Here is a 20,334-nt window from a genome sequence, read left to right as displayed (position 1 = left end):
ACACACGTTCCGCAACCTCGCCTCAAGCACCGTACTGACCGGAATTTGGTTCTTGCGACGTTTTTTTTCCAAAACAGAAAATAGTAGAAGTAAGTACCTTAGGATCCCATTTTTATTTTAACCAGAGCGCTTCACCAAGTTTTTACTTTTCCGGAGAAGCAAATGATGTGATGTACTAGCACTTTGGGAATGGCTTGCATTGATGCACTATTATTTTATTTGAACGGACTGCCAAACCTTAATAAATACGTAGGCGATAGGCAATTACATTCCTAAGAACATTTTTTTATTGCTCGTTTTCATTTTCTGGCTCTGAAATAAAAGTATAGAGCTCTTCCACTAATTTGCTATAAAATTTGAAATCTTAATTAAAAGGTAATCTACAATTTCGCACACTTCTTCACAAATATAATATATTACATGAAGCTTGTGCTAGTGCGATTGCAAGCCTTCACTTAAAAACTCTTCGTATGAAATAATACAAGTATTGCGATTCAAAATTTACGTTTCGCTGACAATCTCGGAAAGTCAATACATTTTTTATAGATTTTTATTATTTTCATTCCATAACTTATCAAATTTATAATATTTGGGTAGTGCATTTTTTAACAAATCAAATATGATATTTTAACCGCAACCAACGTCGAAGGGGGCCCAACTGTTTACAAATATTACGAAATGTACAGTACTTTACAGCCACTTGCAAACAGTTATAAAAATATTAACTTTATTTAATTCTAATGATAAAGTGCAGCATATTTCATGAAATTTAATTGAGGTATTTTGTAATGCAGTGAAAAGGAAAAAGGAAAAACCGTCGACAGTTGAATAAACATCATATAAAATAATTTGAAGAGGCAAGTTTTGTTGAGAAACGTGTGAAGATGCCTGCCACACAACAGCAATGCGAATTTCTACGATGGGTTGCCCACAATGCTAAAGCAAAAGAGTGTTTAGACGGCAAAACTGAACAGATGAATACAAACTGTTGATGAGTATGAGTTTCAGCGAGCATCGAACTTCTGTCTGATTGTCCGTCTGCGAGTCGGCCTGTGTGGTGGTGGTAGTGATGTAATGCTTTGGTGTTCGATGATTTGAACTGCATAAACTTAGTTGGTGTTGTTGCTTTTGATTAGTTGGAGTTTGCAATAGCGTTAATGAGTTTAATGAATTTTGCCGTTTTGGGTTAAGTGGATTGTTGACTTCCTTCCGCCTTGGCAGACAAATTCAGTGATTTCGTCTTCATTGGTAGTGATTGTACACGTTATTGTCTACAGAGTTAACAACAATATTCGATGTGTTTGAACTTTTGTTAAAGTGCAAAATTTTTATATATCATTCAGGCATTTACCGTTGAGTGTAGAGCAGAGAATTCAACCCCAGAACACATATAACAAAGAAAAATAAAAATAAAAAAATAAAAAAAGCCAAACGATCACAGACCTGTAGCTTTGGTGATATATTTTTCTACCTTATTTCATTTAGTTCATTTACATTACAAATAAGAAATTGAAGGTGTTATATTGGATTTCAAATTCACGACCTGTGGAGGGCCTGCGGAATTTCAATAGTTCTAAGATTTAAAACCTGTGACACTGTTTTAGCAAATGACTTTAGGATTTTAAAATAAAGTTAACTATTTTTTTTCAAAATTTTGCATGAGTTATATTATTTTTGTTAAGCTGGACCTCTCTTGCCAACAAATGCTACTTAGACAAATTAAACAGTCGAGTAATAAAGTCCTTTCTCGGCCCGATTATGCGGAAAAATAAATAGACTAACCGGTGCATGAAACACATTTTGGACAGCTTTTCGAGAAAAATTTGTTAAAACTTATTAAAAATAATTAAAACTTATTATTAAATTATTTAAAGTGAACAAAAATTTAAGGAAAATGATTTATTGGCGAATGATTCATAACGTTCAAGCTATTTTTGCAACAAGTCTGGAGCATCCACACCAGGCAGTAAATACCAGATCGTGATCAAAATGTTAAACCAGAATTAAATAACCCTAATTATTTACATATATTTATAAAACTAAAAGAATTAGAATAACTTTCGTATATATATGTATGTTCGGCCGCCGTAGCCGAATGGGTTGGTGCGTGATTACCATTCGGAATTCACAGAGAAAACGTAGGTTCGAATCTCGGTGAAACACCAAAATTAAGAAAAAGATTTTTCTAATAGCGGTCGCTCCTTGGCAGGCAATGGCAAACCTCCGAGTGTATTTCTGTCATGAAAAAGGTCCTCATAAAAATATCTGCCGTTCGGAGTCGGCTTGAAACTGTAGGCCCTTCTAACACAAGACGCACGCCACAAATAGTAGGAGAAGCGCGGCCAAATACCCAAAAAGCGTGTACGCGCCAATTATATAATATTATTATATAATATATATATAATACTTATTAAAATTAAATAATGAAAATTAATTTATTTACATCGTCATCCTCATCGGGCAGCTTTACAGCTCAGAGTGAGCTTTGCCGCCCAGATACTTAAACGATTGTACGCCCTCGAAGCGATAAGTTCCAATTAACATGTCTTTTGGGTGTTTTTCAACATATTCTTATAGAAAATAAATAATGAAATTCTTAGCCACCTCTGCCAGAAATCGCAGTGTACTCACTACGAAGCCTCCATTTATGACTAGGACCAAGTGCAACCTCCACCACATCTAGTATTTTTAAATACATTAAATTTGTTCAATTTGAACCCAGATTAAAAGGATTGCAAGCATTGTAAACACCTCTAGCTAGCTTCCTATTATACTAATAATATAACGGCAGCAATAGAATCTATTTTAATTATCGCTATTTTATTTATATATAATATTTTTTAAATAATGCTATATTTCAATAATTAACAATGATGTAAATGAAAATCACGAATTCGATTTAAAAAGTCGCTATGACTAATTCGAACCTAGTTGAAACTGGTGGCAACACTAACTAGTATTTCTTGACTGGAACTCATTCGTAATACATAATGAAAATCATTAAACAGGCATCAGTAATTTCAATTAAATTCGAGTTATATAAAACTCTGAGCTTTAACTCTTCTAAAGCAGGTTTTGACCTTACGCCATAGATAAGATAATGGGATAAGGTGCATGGTTCCTTCACTGTGGCATACAACTTGGAAAGATGTTGAAGCCTTAGCTTGAATGACAGATGGTTTTTCTGAGAAGCTTTTTCATGAGACAAGCAAACGTGAAAAACTGGGATAAGACAAGTCGATCTGTTTCTATTTCGATCTATTTTCTTAAATAATTTCTTATAATCTTAAAAAGTCCCTTGGATTTTATTTTATCACGGCTGAACTCCTTCGTAATCTGCATTTTTTTAATTCGTAATTTGCATTGTCTATTGTGCATTGTAATAATGCATTTCCGTGTTTTACGAAAAAGTATCTTGCATTGAGATATGACGAGAACACCTCGCAGTATTGTTTTGGCAACATGTACATGAGATTTTGGGCGAAAGCTTGCGATATGTCAAGAACAACGGCTGAACTCACTTGTTTCTTTTCTTTTTGAACTCTTGTTTCCTGTACATAAAAGTCAACCTTCATCGATGCGTCGATAATCCCTTACGCCGTTGATGGGTGGAAAGCTCTGAGGATACGCTAGTCAAAAGTACATCAACTCCATCCAACGCCTGGAAAAACAATCCTGCGGATCCACAAGTTCGAGAAGTGTCTCCTCCATAATGCAAGCCACGCTCTGTATGTTGGTCACCAGATCGGCGTCTTTGCTCTTACAGGAAAACGCCCCGGTCTTGAAATCGTCTGTAAGCCGCCGAACTTTCTAGTAGAATTTTCGGACGTTGTTCCTACTGGCCAGCATCTAAAGCTCCTCCCACTCTTGCATTTCGGCCTTTCGTTTTTTCTTTCGGATAATACGTCTCTCTTTCTTTCTTAGCTCTCGGTACCGATCCCACATGGCTCACGTTGCACCCGATCGCAGCAGGGCTCTATAGGCAGAATCTTTCCTTTTTTCGGCAGCATAACATTTCTCGTCGTACCAACTGTTTTTTCGGGATCGCCGAAATCCGATGTCTTCTTCGGCGGCGGTACGTAGAGAACGAGAAATGTTACTCCATTGCTCGTGCATGCCGGTTTTTCTATAGCATAGTAAGTCTTATTATTTGTTAACTACGCCTCGTATTGCCTCAAAACCCTACAATTTATTTTTCCTAATAAGCGATATACATATGGATGTTATCTTCTATATGCACCATGGGACCACGTCCGCTTTTTTCTCAATCGGTCTCATTTTCTTGTCTATCCTTGCTTTGGGATAACAATTATCAGCCATGGTACTTCCGTAAACATCATCCACTAGGACTTATGTACCTTACTTATTCAACACCTGACCCTAACTTATGGCATAGCTGTAGATTTAGGGAATTCGTAAAATGAGTAGAGCTTTATTTTGAGATCTTAAGATGCGAAAGTAACACCTCTTACGCATAATACATATTTTATTTTCTCCATTAATCAGGATTCCAAACCCAATTCAAAAGAGAGTTTACACCTCTTACAACTTGGAAACTTTCAAGATCACAAATATTGTGAAGGTAGCACATATGTATATATGTATGTACAAATGTCTGGCATATGTCTCCTAATGCCTAACAGCTGCAGTTGCACTCGCCGCATGTTGCGATCGTTGAAATTGTACCCATGCCACGTAGTGACTTCGACAAAGCACCTCCAACTGCCGGTATGACATTTGCTAGTATTTGTTTAAATTACGAAAAAAAATAACAAAAAAAAGAAATGTAAAATTAAACACAAACAAGAAAAAACTCGATAAATATGTAAAAAACAATCAAAGGAAAGGCTTATGAATGCAGGCACACAACCAATGAAAGAAAGAACGAAGAATTCAAGTCAGACTCAAATATTGACAGATGAAGTTTATTCTTTGTGTTTGCACTGTTGCTCCGACAATTCGATATTTGTGCACTCATATGCCTAATGTTCATATCTACATATTGTATATATATAAATATATGCGCATGTAGCGTATGTATGTATGTATGAGCAGGCATTCATTCAATATTAAATTCGAAATGCTGAAGAGCGAGAATCAATTTCATTTTTTATAAGCAGATAAAAAGAAGATAAGTGTCAGTCAGTTAGACAACAAGTCAGTGTCGGTGTGCGCACACTCAGCATCGCTTTGCAGCGCATTGCAGTGCAGCGTAGCCGTGCCGACAATATTTAGCTGCATCCAGCAACCACCGCTGCAAACAAATGGTTTTCCTTTTTGCCGCTTAGCCTGAGCTTACATTCTGAGCTACTTGCGTATGCATGTGTGTATATATGTACGTAGGCCTCCTTGGTCTGCGCCTTGGCGTCTTGATTAATTGCACTTTTATGTGAGTGTTATTTTTTTAAGTATTTATAATAATTTTTAATATTTTTTCTCACCCCTCCTCTCATTTGCCGGTCATATAAGTACGTTTGTTGCTGTGCTGCGTTGTTTATGCGCGCCATTAGATGGGTTTGTTGTCGGTCGCCGGCTGATGTTGTCGGTATTGTTTGGCATGCAGTTCAATGAACTACTGCTGTTGTCTTTTCTCGACTTGGTGCGATTAATTATGGATTTTAAAATAAAAAGACGCTTAAATAAATATTGTAAAAACCATGCGGAAATCAATATAATAATGATAATTGTAAATATGCTTGTACATATGTACATAAGCACACATATGAAAATGTCGAAATGTGTTTTTATGTTATCCAAGACTTTACAGCATAAACGGATTGCTCAGTAAATTACGCACATACACACAAAGTGGCGCAAAATTAATCATCCAATTTTGTCTTAGAAAAACTCGTCTACAAAATAAAACAAGTGAATTGAAAAATTGCTTCACCTGAACGGTATTTTTTGCCATCAAGAATCAGTGTAAAATTTAAACACGAAATTATTTTTGATAAATTGTTTTGAAAATAACAAAAGTAGCGTCACTTTTGCCACAATAACTTATGAACTAATGAATAGAATGAATGAATTTTTAACAGCTGTCTTTTAAAGATTAGTACTAAAAGAGATGAATGCATACATATATGTGTTAGGCCCGGGACTTTTCAGCCAATGTGTTACATACATATTTCGACTTTTAAATTTCGAGATTTCAACTTTATACCGATCACGGCCGAAAAGGTTCCCTTTCCACCTATATTTCTTCAAGAGAAAATAAAACGGTTGGAGTTTAGAAAACTCTGAATTAAGCGTAAATTCAGGTTTGCAGATTACTGTAATGATTTACTGATGGAGGTACTTTGATAGCCAATCCGGCATCAAAACTTTAGAATCAAAACATAGATAATGAGATCAACTGCATCTGAATACGTTGATATTATACTTAAAAGGGTTGTAGATCAAGTACTTCGGTGAAAACCACTGGCTGGGAAGAGCAGTCTTGTGGTTTTCTCTCTAAACAGCGGCGGTCTGCTCCTGGGCAAGCGAGTCTGTAGTCAGATCCGCGACATAAAAACATTGACTCCCAGAACAAGCGGCAAGGCCTTTCTGATCACAAGTAGATCGGTGATTATTGAAACAGCTGTTGGAGATAACAAAGTGGCACTTCTCTTTACTTTACTTTGAGCCCTTTCTACAGCAGCAATTTATCTTCAGTTCCTCAGCAGTCATAATTTCCAAAAATCAGTTATACAAAATAATTGATCACACCTGCAATAGGAATCATTAATGCCATTTCAGAAGATGGGTCAGTGGAGACGAATGGTGACAAGCTATAGAGCTCCATATTCTGCTTTTAGTCAAAAGGCGGGATATCGCTTCAAAGATTACTGCAAATACGTGTATTGTAAAGAATTTGAACGAGAGAGGAAGCTGAACGGCATCTTGAACATATTTGAATGCAAGACTCTATATAATCTCTATAACTCCACGCCATGCTTAATTGCATCAACTAAGCTGGTTACAATCAACTCGCTCTCTTCACAAGTTTAAAATCTACAAGAAGACTTAAGGTCTTAAGTTTTTTAATCATGTCCTCGAATATCGAATTTACCATTGCCCTTTTTACCTACTTGTTGGTTCCTCTTGAACTAGTTGACTTCGGCTTACTTATATAATTTTTATTATAAATTGTATTTGGTGCTTACACTCTTTTTGGGTGTTTGGCCGAGCTCCTCTCCTATTTGTGGGGTGTGTCTTTCTGTTGTTTGACAAATGGAGCGACATACCGTTTTAAACCAACTCCAAACGGCAGACTTTTTTTTATAAGGAGCTTTTTCATTACAGAAATACACTCGAAGGCTTGCCATTTCCTGCGGCGAAAAAATCTTTCTTCATTCTCTTACGTTCTCCGAATTTCGATAACTATCTCCGATAACTATCGATAGGAAACAAACCGCAGTTGCGTTGCCAGTTTCATGAATGATATTATAGATAGCGACTAGCAATTGACAGTTGTCAATTGAACTTGCTACATAATTAGTATTTTCTTGTATATGGAAGAGCTCAGGAAAATGTCCTCCAACTATGTATATCAATTGCTGCGGATAAGAACTGCAAAGTAAGTGGACGAATAAATCGTTAGTAAATTTTGCACTTATGTTATTACTTACGGCTGCCCTTGCAGTCGAGGAGCTCTGGTTTAGGTTGATTATAGCGGGTATGCTGAAGGGTTCCTAAAAATTGGATAAGAATTTCGCACGTGTAGTGCTGGTTTTTCTTTTGTTTTTTCTTCTTCTTCTTTATTTCTTTTGCTATATTGTCGCACTGAGCAGAATTGATTGAACTCAAGTTAAACTCAGGTTAAGATCACTTTACTATAGACTAGTGAAAGTTATTATCGTACATTCAATTATCTGATTGTTTTGGAAACTTATGAAAAAGTATAATTTTGTATCAACAAAATTTCAAAATTGTTGTTGGGAACGATACCCATAGACCATTAAGACGGCGTGCTGTCAATTATATGATCAACAAAAAGTATAAGCAGCGACAAGTATAAGTGAAGAACCACAACTGCGTGGCTTTATAAATATACGATTACTTTTGGATTGTATGTAGTTCATTCACCGTCGGTAGAGTGGAGCGCCAAGCAGCAACAGTGAAAATGAGAGTGGCACTTCGAATCCATTAATGAATGAATGGACTTGCTCTCCCAAGTTATCGCAGGCATGTTTTTACATATACATACATATGTATATTTTTACTGCATATGTATGCACCTCTATATGTACGCTAACAGCATCTTCATGCGATCACAATTTTTACTCATGCAGCAGCTCCATTGCGGAGGCTAAATCGCGGCGCCAATCAATACGACATTTACGTGCATTACGACGTCAACTGTGGCGACGTGCGAGTGTAGCGCAATTGATTGCTGCTGACATACATGGCGCTACTTGGCGTGTGGACTGAATGTGCATACGAAAAGTAGAATCAAAATAAAAGCGCAAACGCAATGAGCCACTGCTTAAATAATTAGACAATTTTTTCCACGTACTATTTGGCCGATGGTGGGAAGAGCCTAAGTAGCTCAAATCAGAAGTAAGTGGGTAATTTTCATTGATAAATGCTAAGCAAATTGTGAATGAAATTGTTTAATAGACTTACCCGTTCTTCCTCGCGTATCATTTCCGCAATGCCCGGTTTAATTTCTAGATCATCCGCCAGAGAGGGCGTGTGATGGGGGCCATGTGTCGATGGAGGGCCTATTGTATGTGACATACCCATGGCACCTAAATCCATTTGTGCCGCTACGGCCGCCGCCATCGCAGCCGCTTGGGAGCCCAACGCAAATCGCGAGTCACTTACGCCACCGCTCTGCTCTGTACGCCCGCCAACAACACTACCAGCGCTGCCACCACCACTCATACTACCGGCCGTTGGTGTCATCTGCCCACTGATCAAGTTGGATTGGTGTGTGGGCGTTGCACTTGATGAGGCTGGCGATGTACGATGTGAGTGCTGGAGATGTGTTTGTTGTGATTGCGTTTGTCCCACATGATGAGCCTGTTGTTGGGGGTGCGCATGTTGTTGTTGTGACGATTGATGTGATAGATGTGGTGGGATGCCCGGTGGTGTACGCATTCGATGCAAAAGTGAAGGTGCTGGCGTCGTTGATGGTGAGGGCAATTCTAGATGAGCGGCGGTTTCGAGTAGAGTGGGGACTAGTCGTGCCGAGCTGCGGCTGGCTTGGGTAGTGCTCGAAGTTGCTGTACCAGTAACCGCTGACGTTGGCGGTGGCGGTGTTATCAATGTACAATCCTCACGATCTCTCTCTCGTTCCCGTTCACGTTCGGCGCGTTCAGCAGCAATAAGGCCACTCAATGGACTTGCTGGCGGATTGAAGACTACATCAGCTGAAGGCCAACGTCGCTTACGCACATTCCGCGCTTGTTGCTGCAGATTATGTTGTTGCGATTGATGTTGTTGCTGTTGGTGCGGTAAGTGTAGTGGTGAGAGACGTAACTCAAGATTACTGCTACCGCTGCCACCAATGGTGTCGCCGCTGATACTGGGTCCGCTAGCCGCAGTATTGAAATCCCAATCCGTGCGACCCAAACGTAAGTTTTTCTCAGTATCCAAAAAACGCTCTTCGCCCTCATCAGGATACTCCTTACGTTCACGTTTTAAACAAGGAGAACCACTTCCTCCACCTCTTTTCGGCGAACTAGATTTGGAGGGAAAATGTAACTCTTTTAGTAAACGCTCTGCTGCTGCTTCTTCTGCGGAAACGCTTCCCGCGCTTACATCCGCAAGTCCGCGTACTTTCAGCATTTCAGCTATGCGCAAGAGCGGACCAATTTGATCTTGACTAACATTGATCTCACCGCGATACATGAACTCTACGATTGACTTCAGGTCACACCAGTTGACGTCCCTCATTATGACTATGGGATGCTGACAAGGGGTATCAGAAAAGAGCATTTGAAAATAGGGCGAACAAGCGGAGAGGATCATTTTATGCGCCTTAATAGAGTGCCCGTCACAAGCTAACGTCACGTCGACAAACGATTCGGTTTGTAAAAGCTGATCAAAAACGCTCATCAGGTTGCTTTGGTAATTGTTCCAACGCAGGCAAAATTGTTGCGGCACTGTAACGGTGGAACCTGTCGACGAATGTGGCGAAATAGGCTGAGCATTACTTATAGCACTTGTACCACCGGGCGAGGTGATACGCCCAGCGATGGTTTCACCAACAGGCGTTGGTGTGCGAGTGATGGATGAGCATGCGGGCGGGCCGGGCGACTCCCCGCGCATTAACGGACTGCAACCAGTTGCCTTAGGATTTTGCTCGGCCGCCGCAATATTTTCATCTTTTTCGCCTGAGCCCGATACGGTTGCGGAAGTGTGTGATGGAGGTGGTGGTGTGAGCGGGCTACCAAGAAAACTTGGCAATACGGAAACGGGGCGTGCTGGCGGTGGCTGTGGAGATGCGGGCGATGAAAAAGATGTCGCGGACGAGGTGCGAGCTGCGATGGTGGCACGTTGTCGTGTCAACAGTGGGCTGGAAAGCAGCGAACGAAACGGTGATGAAGATGCCGCATTGTCAGTAGCCGTTAGAGGGCGCGAGCCGCTTTGAGGAGGTGGTGAATTGGAAGTCATATCGCAACTGTCGGTGGATGGTTAATGATCGTTTTGAGTTTAATTTTATCAGCGGTTGTGGTTGTTAGAACTGGAACCGTTTCTCGATTTATTCATTATGTGACGAATTGTTTGGATGCGGAAATACATTTAAATAATTAGGTTTTAACACAACCGCCGGCGTTTGTTTATTTTCGAGTCTTTTCTACTATTTAATAGCATTCACTCATAGTTCGCACTCATCTTTACTCTCTTTCTATTTTACTTTTCTTAATCTAATCTTTGTATCTTGAGTTTTTGTATTGAATAGAGAGTTTGTTGAAAAATATATCTAATTACGAGCTAATTTACTAAAGGAAAAAAACAAATTTTGTTAGATAAAAATATTTAAGTAATAAATTGATTTGATGTTAAACTCTCAACTTGAGTGGAGTGCAAAAGACTTATTTTTTTCATAAACCGAGTACAGAATATTATATAAGAGTAAGTCTAAGCAATTCCGTCCAACCTAGAGCTATCTTTTGGTTTAAATTATAATAGTGAATACTTTTTAGAGGATTCATTTAGACGCGAAATTGGAAATGTTAAAATAGTTAAAAGATTTTCTAGATTGAATTTATAGCTTTTGAAATTCAGCGATGTGAAACTGCTTGTCCTAAAGGGGCGCACGATTGCTTAAAAGTACGATATTCTCAGCCTTAATATGGATAAAAGCCCTGCCGACGGTTACACCAGCATTCCAGCTTGAACGATTTTTTCCAAATGTTTCATAAATGTGTAAAGAATTTCTGATATTTCCACGTTTAAAGGAATGCATGTATCTCAATAACGACTTATTAAAACTCACCCAAGCATCCTGTTTATCGATTAATTCGTAAAATAATCCCAGTTACATTTTTGGACAAGACTCATTAAAATTCGATAAACTTATATCAAAATTTTTAACATTTTAATTAGAATTTCTAACTTTTTATTCATAATTTCGAGAGAAAAAAATTGGGTACGCAGTTTTACATTTTTATTACTAAAAAGTGCAATTTTGAAATGACTTAAAATTCTCATTAATTTTTGCTAATTTCAAAGAAAAGTTTTAGTCAAAGAAAAAAGTTTTAAAAAATGAACTGGATTGTTTAGCAGCTTCAAACTTGTAATTTAATGCACTGAAATTTAATAAGCTCTAAAACTGTAAACCAAAAACTTTTCACGAAATTCTAATTAAAAATTTCAATTAAACCGAACGCAACTAAATTAAATATATCCATCCTGTATCCTCTGTCTAAGGCATCCTTAGAAGAAATATTTTTAAAGAAAAGTGTTTAGCGAGTGAATGCCAATCTGGTTGCAGATCTAACAAAAGTTGTATTACTGCAGTCTTACAAGTTACTGCCGATATTAGACTTAGGATGGATAAAAATCCTTTGAATTGTTTAATCCTTCTTGACCATTCTAAAGCTTTTGACACTGTTGATCATGACTTATTATGTTTAAAGTTGAAATAACTTCTTAATTTCTCGTCCCCAGTGTTAAATCTAGTCAAGTCGTATCTTTGTGAGTCTATGCTGACGCCGCCCGATTGTATCTAGGTTGCTCCTTTGATACAATTAATGCAAGTAAATTTAATTTAAATAACGATCTAAGTGTAATACAGGGTGGCCGATGAAAGCCGCTATCAAAAAAAAATTGAATAACTTTTTTTCTTTTTAAGTTATATGTTCCATTTTTATTTTAATTTGCAGATTGATCTTTAAAATTTATTAAAATGGATAACTGGGACACGCAAACAAGAATTTGGATAGTCCGCCGCTATCACGCACTGGAGTCCGTAGTTTTGGTACAGAGAGAGTACAGGCGTATGTTTGGCGGCGATCCCCCGAGCAGATGGACCATAATGAGACGGGTGAATAATTTTGCTGAGCAAGGAACAGTCGCAAGAAGGCCTTATCATCGAAAGCCACCAGTTCCGACGGAGGAAACGATCGCTGCTGTAGCTGCAGCTATACAAAGCAATCCAAGGGTTTCAACAAGAAGCTTATCTGCTCAACTTGGTGTCAGCCGACAGTCTTTGCAAATAATAATGCACAAAGATTTAGACTTATTTCCCTACAAAATTCAAATGGTTAACAAACTGAATGCAGCAGACTTGCCGATTCGCTTGGAATTTTGCCAGAAGATCCTGCAAATGGTGGAAGAAGACCAAAACATGTTAAATTGCCTTTTCATGTCTGATGAGGCCCATTTCGATTTAAACGGTAATGTGAACAAACAAAATTGTCGAATATTGAGTACTTCTAACCCACAGATACTCCACGAGACGGAATTGCATCCTCTTCGCGTGACAGTGTGGTGTGCGGTTTCTTCACGCTGTATTGTCGGGCCTTATTTTTTTGAAGAAAATGGTCACACCGTTACGGTTACTGGAGACCGTTATTTGAAAATGCTGAAAGAATTTTTCTATCCAGAACTACGCCGAAAGAGAATTCCTTTCAACTCTGTGTGGTTTCAACAAGATGGGGCAACGTCTCACATAGCCCAGACTGTTATGACAGAGTTGCGATGAAAATGTCCCAATAAACTGATTTCAAGAAACTTCGAATTTCGTTGGCCCCCCAGGTCGCCTGACCTTACTGCACCTGACTTTTTCTTGTGGGGTTTATGTAAACAAGAAGTTTATAAAACAAAGCCAACAAATTTGGATGAACTAAAACAATCCATTCGGGCAACAATTGCGGCTATTCCTGTCGCAACTCTCAAAGCAGCAATGAACAACTTTTTACTAAGATGCCGCACTTGTGTCAACGAGCATGGGGGGCATTTAAATTCAATTATTTTTAAAACTAGTTAAGCTACATTTAATAAAATTTAATGACCTTCAACTTGAAAAAAAATAAATGAATTCCATACACTAAAAAAAAAGTTATTTGAGTTTCTTAATGTAGCAAAATTCATCAGCCACCCTGTAGATTGGTGGACGGTATTGTCCAGGTTCAAAATCCGCTGTGGTCGCGAAACACGTTTTTTCTAATAGCGTTTGCCGTGGGCAGGCATTGGCAAATCTCTGAATGTATTTTTATCACGAAAAAATTCTTAAAACAAACCAACTGTCATTTGGAGGCAACATAAAACTATAAGTCATTCCATTTGGGAGGAAAAGTTTCGTTAAGGGGTTAGGGGTAGTCAGAATTTTCAAAAAATCGATTTTTTTTTGCATTTTCTTAAAGTATAATGTTTTAAAAATATTGTGTAAAAATTTGAAGTGAATCCGACAAATACTTTTCAAGTTATTCAACAATTAACAAAGGGCGCTCGGCCGCTCCGGAGGCGATAGCAAAACTTTAAATGCGATTTTCTCAAAACTATGTTTTTCAAACTGGTGAACACTGTAACTTAAAAACCGCTACGTAGATTTCAATAAAATTTATACAGCTTTTGAAAAACATAAAAAACTTGTGCCTGATCGAAGGATTTTTTTTTTCAAAAATTTCGATTTTTTTTTAACAATTAACTGTTGGTTTTTTTTTCTAAAATCTGGAAAAAAATTTCTGAGGCCGCCATTTTGTTCATTTTGAAAAAAAAAAAGCTTCGATCAGGCACAAGATTATCTATTAATAAAACAAATTTTTCTTGTCCGATTGGTTTTAGATGAATCTGCAAGGACTTGTGATGTTCACCGCAAGGGACTTCTGGAGAAACGGGCTTCACACAAACAGCGATAACTTTTGCAATTATTAATTTTTTTTTTTTGAAATTTTGGTGAAGTGAAGTTAAAACATGATGTTTTTATGCTATGTTTTTATTTTTGTTAAATAAATTAATTAAGTAGCAAAAAAAAATTCGTGAAAATCATCATTTTTTCGGGCCTCTGACTACCCCTAACCCCTTAAACACCCAACAAAGGATGCAAGCGGCAATATATATATAATACATACACACATATAAGTATATTACAAGATTTGGCAATAACATTCTAGTCCTCAACCCAAGTAAGTCCCCGTGTATTGTCATTCATAAAAAAATGTTCAAAGAGTCTAGTTTCGACAGAGTAACACCTTGGTGTTATATCATATTTAATCGAGCTCTTACATGGAACAATCCCATTGTTAATGCCGTATGTAAAGTAGATGGAATACTTCGCTTTGGTAGAATCAATATTTTGACCCAGAGATAATTAGATTACTCCCAGGCAAAGCTTATTTAACACCGACTTTATTATGTGGTTTTGAGTTATTCGCTAGCTGTAATAGTGTATGCAATAAGAAACTAAATGTATTATATGTAATATTGCTGGATATATATGCGATCAAAATTATCGTAAGCACATTTCCGTATTTTTTTTCCTTATTCGCTCCTCTCGGGAGCATAGGGCCGGGACAAGAGTAGTCTTGCGTTGGTTTCGTTAATCTATTTGATTTTCCGTATACGCGCCTATAATTTATTTCATGCCTCTTGAAAATTTATTAAATCTGAGATGCCTTACCATGTTGCAAAAAATATTGATATGAAACGATACTCAGTATCTAAGGCGTAGACTACATCACAACCAGTCAGTCAGATCACCTTAGCTTACATGCGATAAATTTAAGACATCTCATAAAAATTTAAAAATATTAAAAATTCTTTGCGTTTTAAAAAAGTACTTCGGGATTGTTTGACCTTTATTATTAAGTACTTTTGTCTGCCTCCCGCCTTTTTCATATTAGTTTACCTTTTTCCTTCTTACTATTTAATTTTTTTTCTCTCTCTCTTTCTTAGAAATAAGTTTTGGACTCAGAACTTAAATATATTGTAATCTACCTTATTTTCAATGAAGATATACCCCTAGACAAAGGTTGTTGTGTTGAATATATGTAAATGAATAAATAAATAAGTAATTAAAAACTGTGAAAAGTTTGAACTATTCTAAAAAAGACTTTAAAAATAGTCCTGACTGGATAATTTGTTTAGATGCTATAGTTTTTTCGCTGTGCTAGTAAAAGTACTTATACAAATGTATTATTTCTTGCTATTAGAGATGTGCTAAAAAAAATGTCATTCGGTTGCTAACTCCGCCATGACGCTGCCTCTTAAAGGCTGCCACATTGCCCGTTTTCTTTTTAAAAACGCCTTAAAACCCCATTTCATATTTCAATTTTCCTTTAATAAAAAGAGTAAAACTTGCGAATAATTCTAGGCTGGCCCCTGAAGTGAGTGAAATTTCCGACGGTTTCGACACCCATTTAAGCCATACTTAGGGTTAGCAAAAAAATGTATTGCCGATTTATGTATCAAATGATTGATTACAAAAATAAAAAATTTATTGCATTTACCATAGAAACTCGATTCTTGCACATTCTCGATACTTGAACACCTCGATACTTGCGACACAGTGTTTGTTTCATTGCGTACTCATTACTTGCGGCGTAAGATATTTTTTATCTCGATACTTCAAACATTTTTTGGTTTTTTTCTTCTCTTTTGCTCTTTTTATGTTGTATTTTTGAGAATAAAGAAGTTTGTTACGCGTTCTGAACCCGGTTCAGGTAAAAGGCAAACTCTCAAGATTTATGAGTTTCCAAAAATGGAAAAGGCGTTGTTCAATTGGTTTGCGGATTAAAGATTTCTGAGTTTCCAAAAATGGAAAAGGGGTTGTTCAATTGGTTTGCGGATTAAAGGGCCAACAATTTATTTGTAATAGGACACTGTGATGTGGTAAAAGAGGAAACCAAGTTATTACATGACGAAATTCAGGAAAAAATCTGGAGGATTCCACGCTAGCAATGATTGTGTTAAAAAATTTAAAAAGAAAAATAGAGTACGATGGCGCAAAATTTGCAGAGAAAAATTCTCAAATAAGATACCCAATTTTGGATAAATTTAACAAAAGTTTTTTTTTTTGTTTTGGAAGCTCTTACCCGATAAAAATCTTGTGCACTCAAAATAGACCTCACCTTCGGTGGGCATAAAATCAATAAGGAGGGAATGACGTTCCTTGCTTATAATATACAAATGCTGCTGAAAATCATAAAGTAAAAATAATGGTTATTGGAACACCGGAGAATCCGCGTTCATTAACAAGTTTTACTGGTATGTCGGTTGTCTACAAAGGAAATAAAAGTGCTTGAAAGAGCTTAGCTTTATTTGAGGAATGGTTTCACCGAACATTTGTATGTTAATTTTTTGTTAAAACAAAGAATTCTGTTTTAATCAAAAACTACTTAAATAAAAAGGTAAAAGAGTTCCTCTGAGCACAAAATTTTCCGGAAAGAGTATTTTTTCTTATTGATAATGCTCCATGCCATTCCAAAAGAAGGCAATTTAAAGAGCTAAAATGGTCAAATTAGCGATGATGTGCTTTCCTTCAGACTGTGCGGCTCTACTACAGCTCATGGATGAAAACGTTTTAAGGCTTACTAAATTGAACTAAAAATCCCTCTTTGCTCACATTGTTGCTCGATGAGTCGCTGCGTAAAATCGACCTGAAAAATGCAATATGATTTTTAGCAACTTCAACTCAATCAGCGTTTCAAAAACTGTGTGAAAAAGCATCTGACTGGGATTGTGACGATATCACTCCTCTTTCGGAGTTGCAAGTACAGATAGCTGATAATGTATCCAATACTCAATTCATAGTAACTTCGTCGCTGGAAGTCGAACTATTGCAACAAGTCTCCACTCTGAAATCGAGCAATCGATTGTTGAACCTCATTCGGAACCCACAGCTTTGAAATGAAGAGTACTGTAATGAAGACGACAAAACAGTCAAGGAAACAGTGAAGGAACTAACGACATATGAATAAAATTACATCGGAGGAGACAATATCAGCATTCAATATATACTTGGATTGGGCAGAGCAAAACAACACTTGCTTAAACGATGTTGTGACGCTGCAGATGCTCATAAACGCGCAGAAGCAGTGTAGTACCGAACAATCGAGTTGAAAATTTCTTTAATTCAAATGAAACTTATCGTTTTAAAATGTATTAAATTAATTTAATAAAAACAAATGAATTTGTATTGCTATCAGTAGAAAAATTATTTTAATTCACATGAAAAAAAACCTCAGTACTTGCGATAACCTCGACTCTTGCGCCGAGCCCGGTTTTCATTGCATGTAAGGCTCGAGTTTCAACTGTAGTTACAAGATACTAATCGATTAATCGGCAGTTTCGACGATTTTTTTTTTTTGTAATGTTAAAATAATGAAATAAATTGTTTTAAAATTTTTTTGTTGATATGAAAAAAAATAGTTCACTTAAAACTTTTTATTCAAATATCTAAGTTTGCAAAAAAGATAATTTTGATAGCTTTTCGGTTGTCGATCTGCTTTGGCTTCCCGAAACGGTTTCCTCGGCTCTAGAAAAAAGACGTTCCACGGGTACCGATGTACTAATCAAGGGTAAATAGCAGATAAAATGGAAAAGTAGGCTTTGGAGAAGTGTTTAAGCTTTTTTTCTGCATTTAATAAAATTCGTATCTTTTACTCAAATTTTACTTCTCACAGGAGCCGTTTTGAACACGCACGTTAAATTTTACATAGACAGTGATGTGACTTTTAGAAATGGCAGGCTTCTTTTACTCACAAACAAAGTAGTTATATTTACAGATTTTAAGGCGAGATCTAGTACGAATTTTGGTATGAAGCATATGTTATCAACTGCATTTAGACCTGTGAAGCGTTTCCGAATCCGCAGTGTAACGTCGATCTCTAGCAATACCAAACAAATAAAACGAGTACGTCATTTCGTAACTCATGTAAATGATATTTTTGTTGGGAAGTGCTGAAGCCAGTTTTAGTCAATTTTAGGCCATAGATAGTAGGTAATCCTGGTTCTGTAATCGAAAAGCTCGATTATGTCTCCCTTTCAAAATCCATGCTAAACTGTCACCTTTCGCAAATAAACAGGCGTATTGCCCTCCCTTCATATTAAAAATCCCATTTGTATTAAAGCCCCCATTTTACTTATTTTTTAAGTAAAATTTTCCTATGTTCACACAAGAAAGGCGAATACGTACGTGTGTATGTGTAGTGTGGGTCGAAGGGCTTGATCATTACCGAGCTACTTCTTCATTAACTATTAAAATAATTTTTTCTTTGAACAAATTTTATTTGCTTCTCTCTGATAAGGTTCACTACTTTCCTAAGCGCTGACACACTTCACCTGTGCCATCACAAGCACACACGCACACATAGACCTAGCTTAAACACCATGTGCCCACATACATATATCTAATGTATGTATGCATGCATGAATGTTTGTATGTACGTTTTGGTAGTTGGGGCCAAGCGAAATGCCGCAACTTGAACGGAAGTATTTTTTTGAGCGTGTATGTGTGAGCGCGTTTTATTGCTTTGCATGGGATAGCGCGTGCTTGGGCTCATCACATGCACACACACCCGTACGCACACACATACGCAAACATAATTTATAATACACTCGCACATTTTAATGCTGATGATAATATTTTGGTGTAATGTATACAGTGGTATGTGTGTGCGTGAGTGTGTTTATGTCACAGATGTGCAATGCAAAAATACACCGGAAAAAGCGCGATTACGCCATACAACCACACGCACACACTCGTTATTTTTTTTTTATTTTTTTTTATTTTTCTCAAACAATCACCGGCGCACAGCCGATGTGTTTTACTGTCACACACGACAAATAGTATTTGTATTACTTTTTCGCAGCGCGCATTGTAGAAATTTGTTACTCGCGTGGCACTCAGCTGAACTCAGCGCAACGTAAACACAACACAACTCAACTCAATTCGTTTCGATTCGAATCGACGCGACTCGACACAGTGCTGCGGTTTTCCCTTTGCCTGGCATTGCTGACTTAATAGCCGACTTACTGACTGGCTAGTTGGTTGGCTGGCTAGCCGGCTGGCCGGTTGACTGGTTGGCGGCGCTCACTGACACAGCTGGAAATGCCAACGGCATAGCTAGTCGGCAAATGGATGCAAAATAATCTCAGCGTTCTAGTATTTGCTTTTCCACGATCTTATTGTTGCATTTGTTTTTATTTTTCTTTTTGTAGCTTTGCTTGATTGGCGGTTGATGACGCAGCTTAGTTAGGAGCGGACGGTAAGCGGCAATAGCAGCTGCGGCGACGGCGACAAGAATTTTCCGCACACGCCGATTTTTCACTTTTCCCGTTTACCGCTTCCACCGTATGTGCGTGTATGTATATACTTATATATATGTGTGAGTGTAGTGTTGTTAGTGGCGTTTAGCGCACAGCGTATAGCGTATGGCGTGTAGCTCGTGTAGTGTGTCGTGAGCGTTTTGTGTTGTATTGGTTTTATGGTAGTATATTGAAATGACGTTCAACAACAAAGTCTTCTCAGCACGACTGTCTGAATTAGACTGAAATCGTTTCGCACATTATGTTACGGAAAAACTAAACTGAACTCAACTGAACCAAACTGAATGGCACTGAAATCGCAACAACTTTGACTGGGGGAAAATTTTCGCTGTCTGTTGCTGTTGTCTGCGCGCCACGGCCACACTACAAGTATACGTAAGTAACTACGTAAGTCAGTACGTATGTCATTTACATACCTAACTACACACAGTATGTATGTATGTCTGTGCAAATATTTTACCTCCGACTTGCCTTATTCCGTTTAGTTCCTGCGATTTTGGCGTTGCTGTTGCTGCTGCCGATGCCACTCTTATCGTAGTTGTGTTCTTACCGCACGTGTTGTTGTTGTTACTGCTATTGCGATTGCGATTGCCACTGCTGGTCGTGAGGAGACGCTAAAAAGTTCAAATC

At 37.6% G+C, this 20,334-nt stretch overlaps 1 protein-coding gene across 1 annotated transcript; it reads right to left on the bottom strand.

Annotated features, from left to right (window-relative positions):
• Nucleotides 1–8,336: 8,336 nt before the first annotated feature.
• Nucleotides 8,337–10,602, bottom strand: LOC129241959 (protein bric-a-brac 1-like). The gene is made up of 2 exons (XM_054878509.1): nt 8,608–10,602; nt 8,337–8,408 (listed from the first exon to the last, which is right to left on the bottom strand). The coding sequence occupies exons 1-2, from the start codon at nt 10,600–10,602 to the stop codon at nt 8,337–8,339; spliced, it is 2,067 nt and encodes a 688-aa protein (XP_054734484.1).
• Between the last annotated feature and the right edge of the window lie 9,732 nt (nt 10,603–20,334).

Source organism: Anastrepha obliqua, chromosome 3, assembly GCF_027943255.1.
Source record: "Anastrepha obliqua isolate idAnaObli1 chromosome 3, idAnaObli1_1.0, whole genome shotgun sequence".
Lineage (NCBI taxonomy): Eukaryota > Metazoa > Arthropoda > Insecta > Diptera > Tephritidae > Anastrepha > Anastrepha obliqua.
This window is presented reverse-complemented; position numbering and strand designations above follow the sequence as displayed.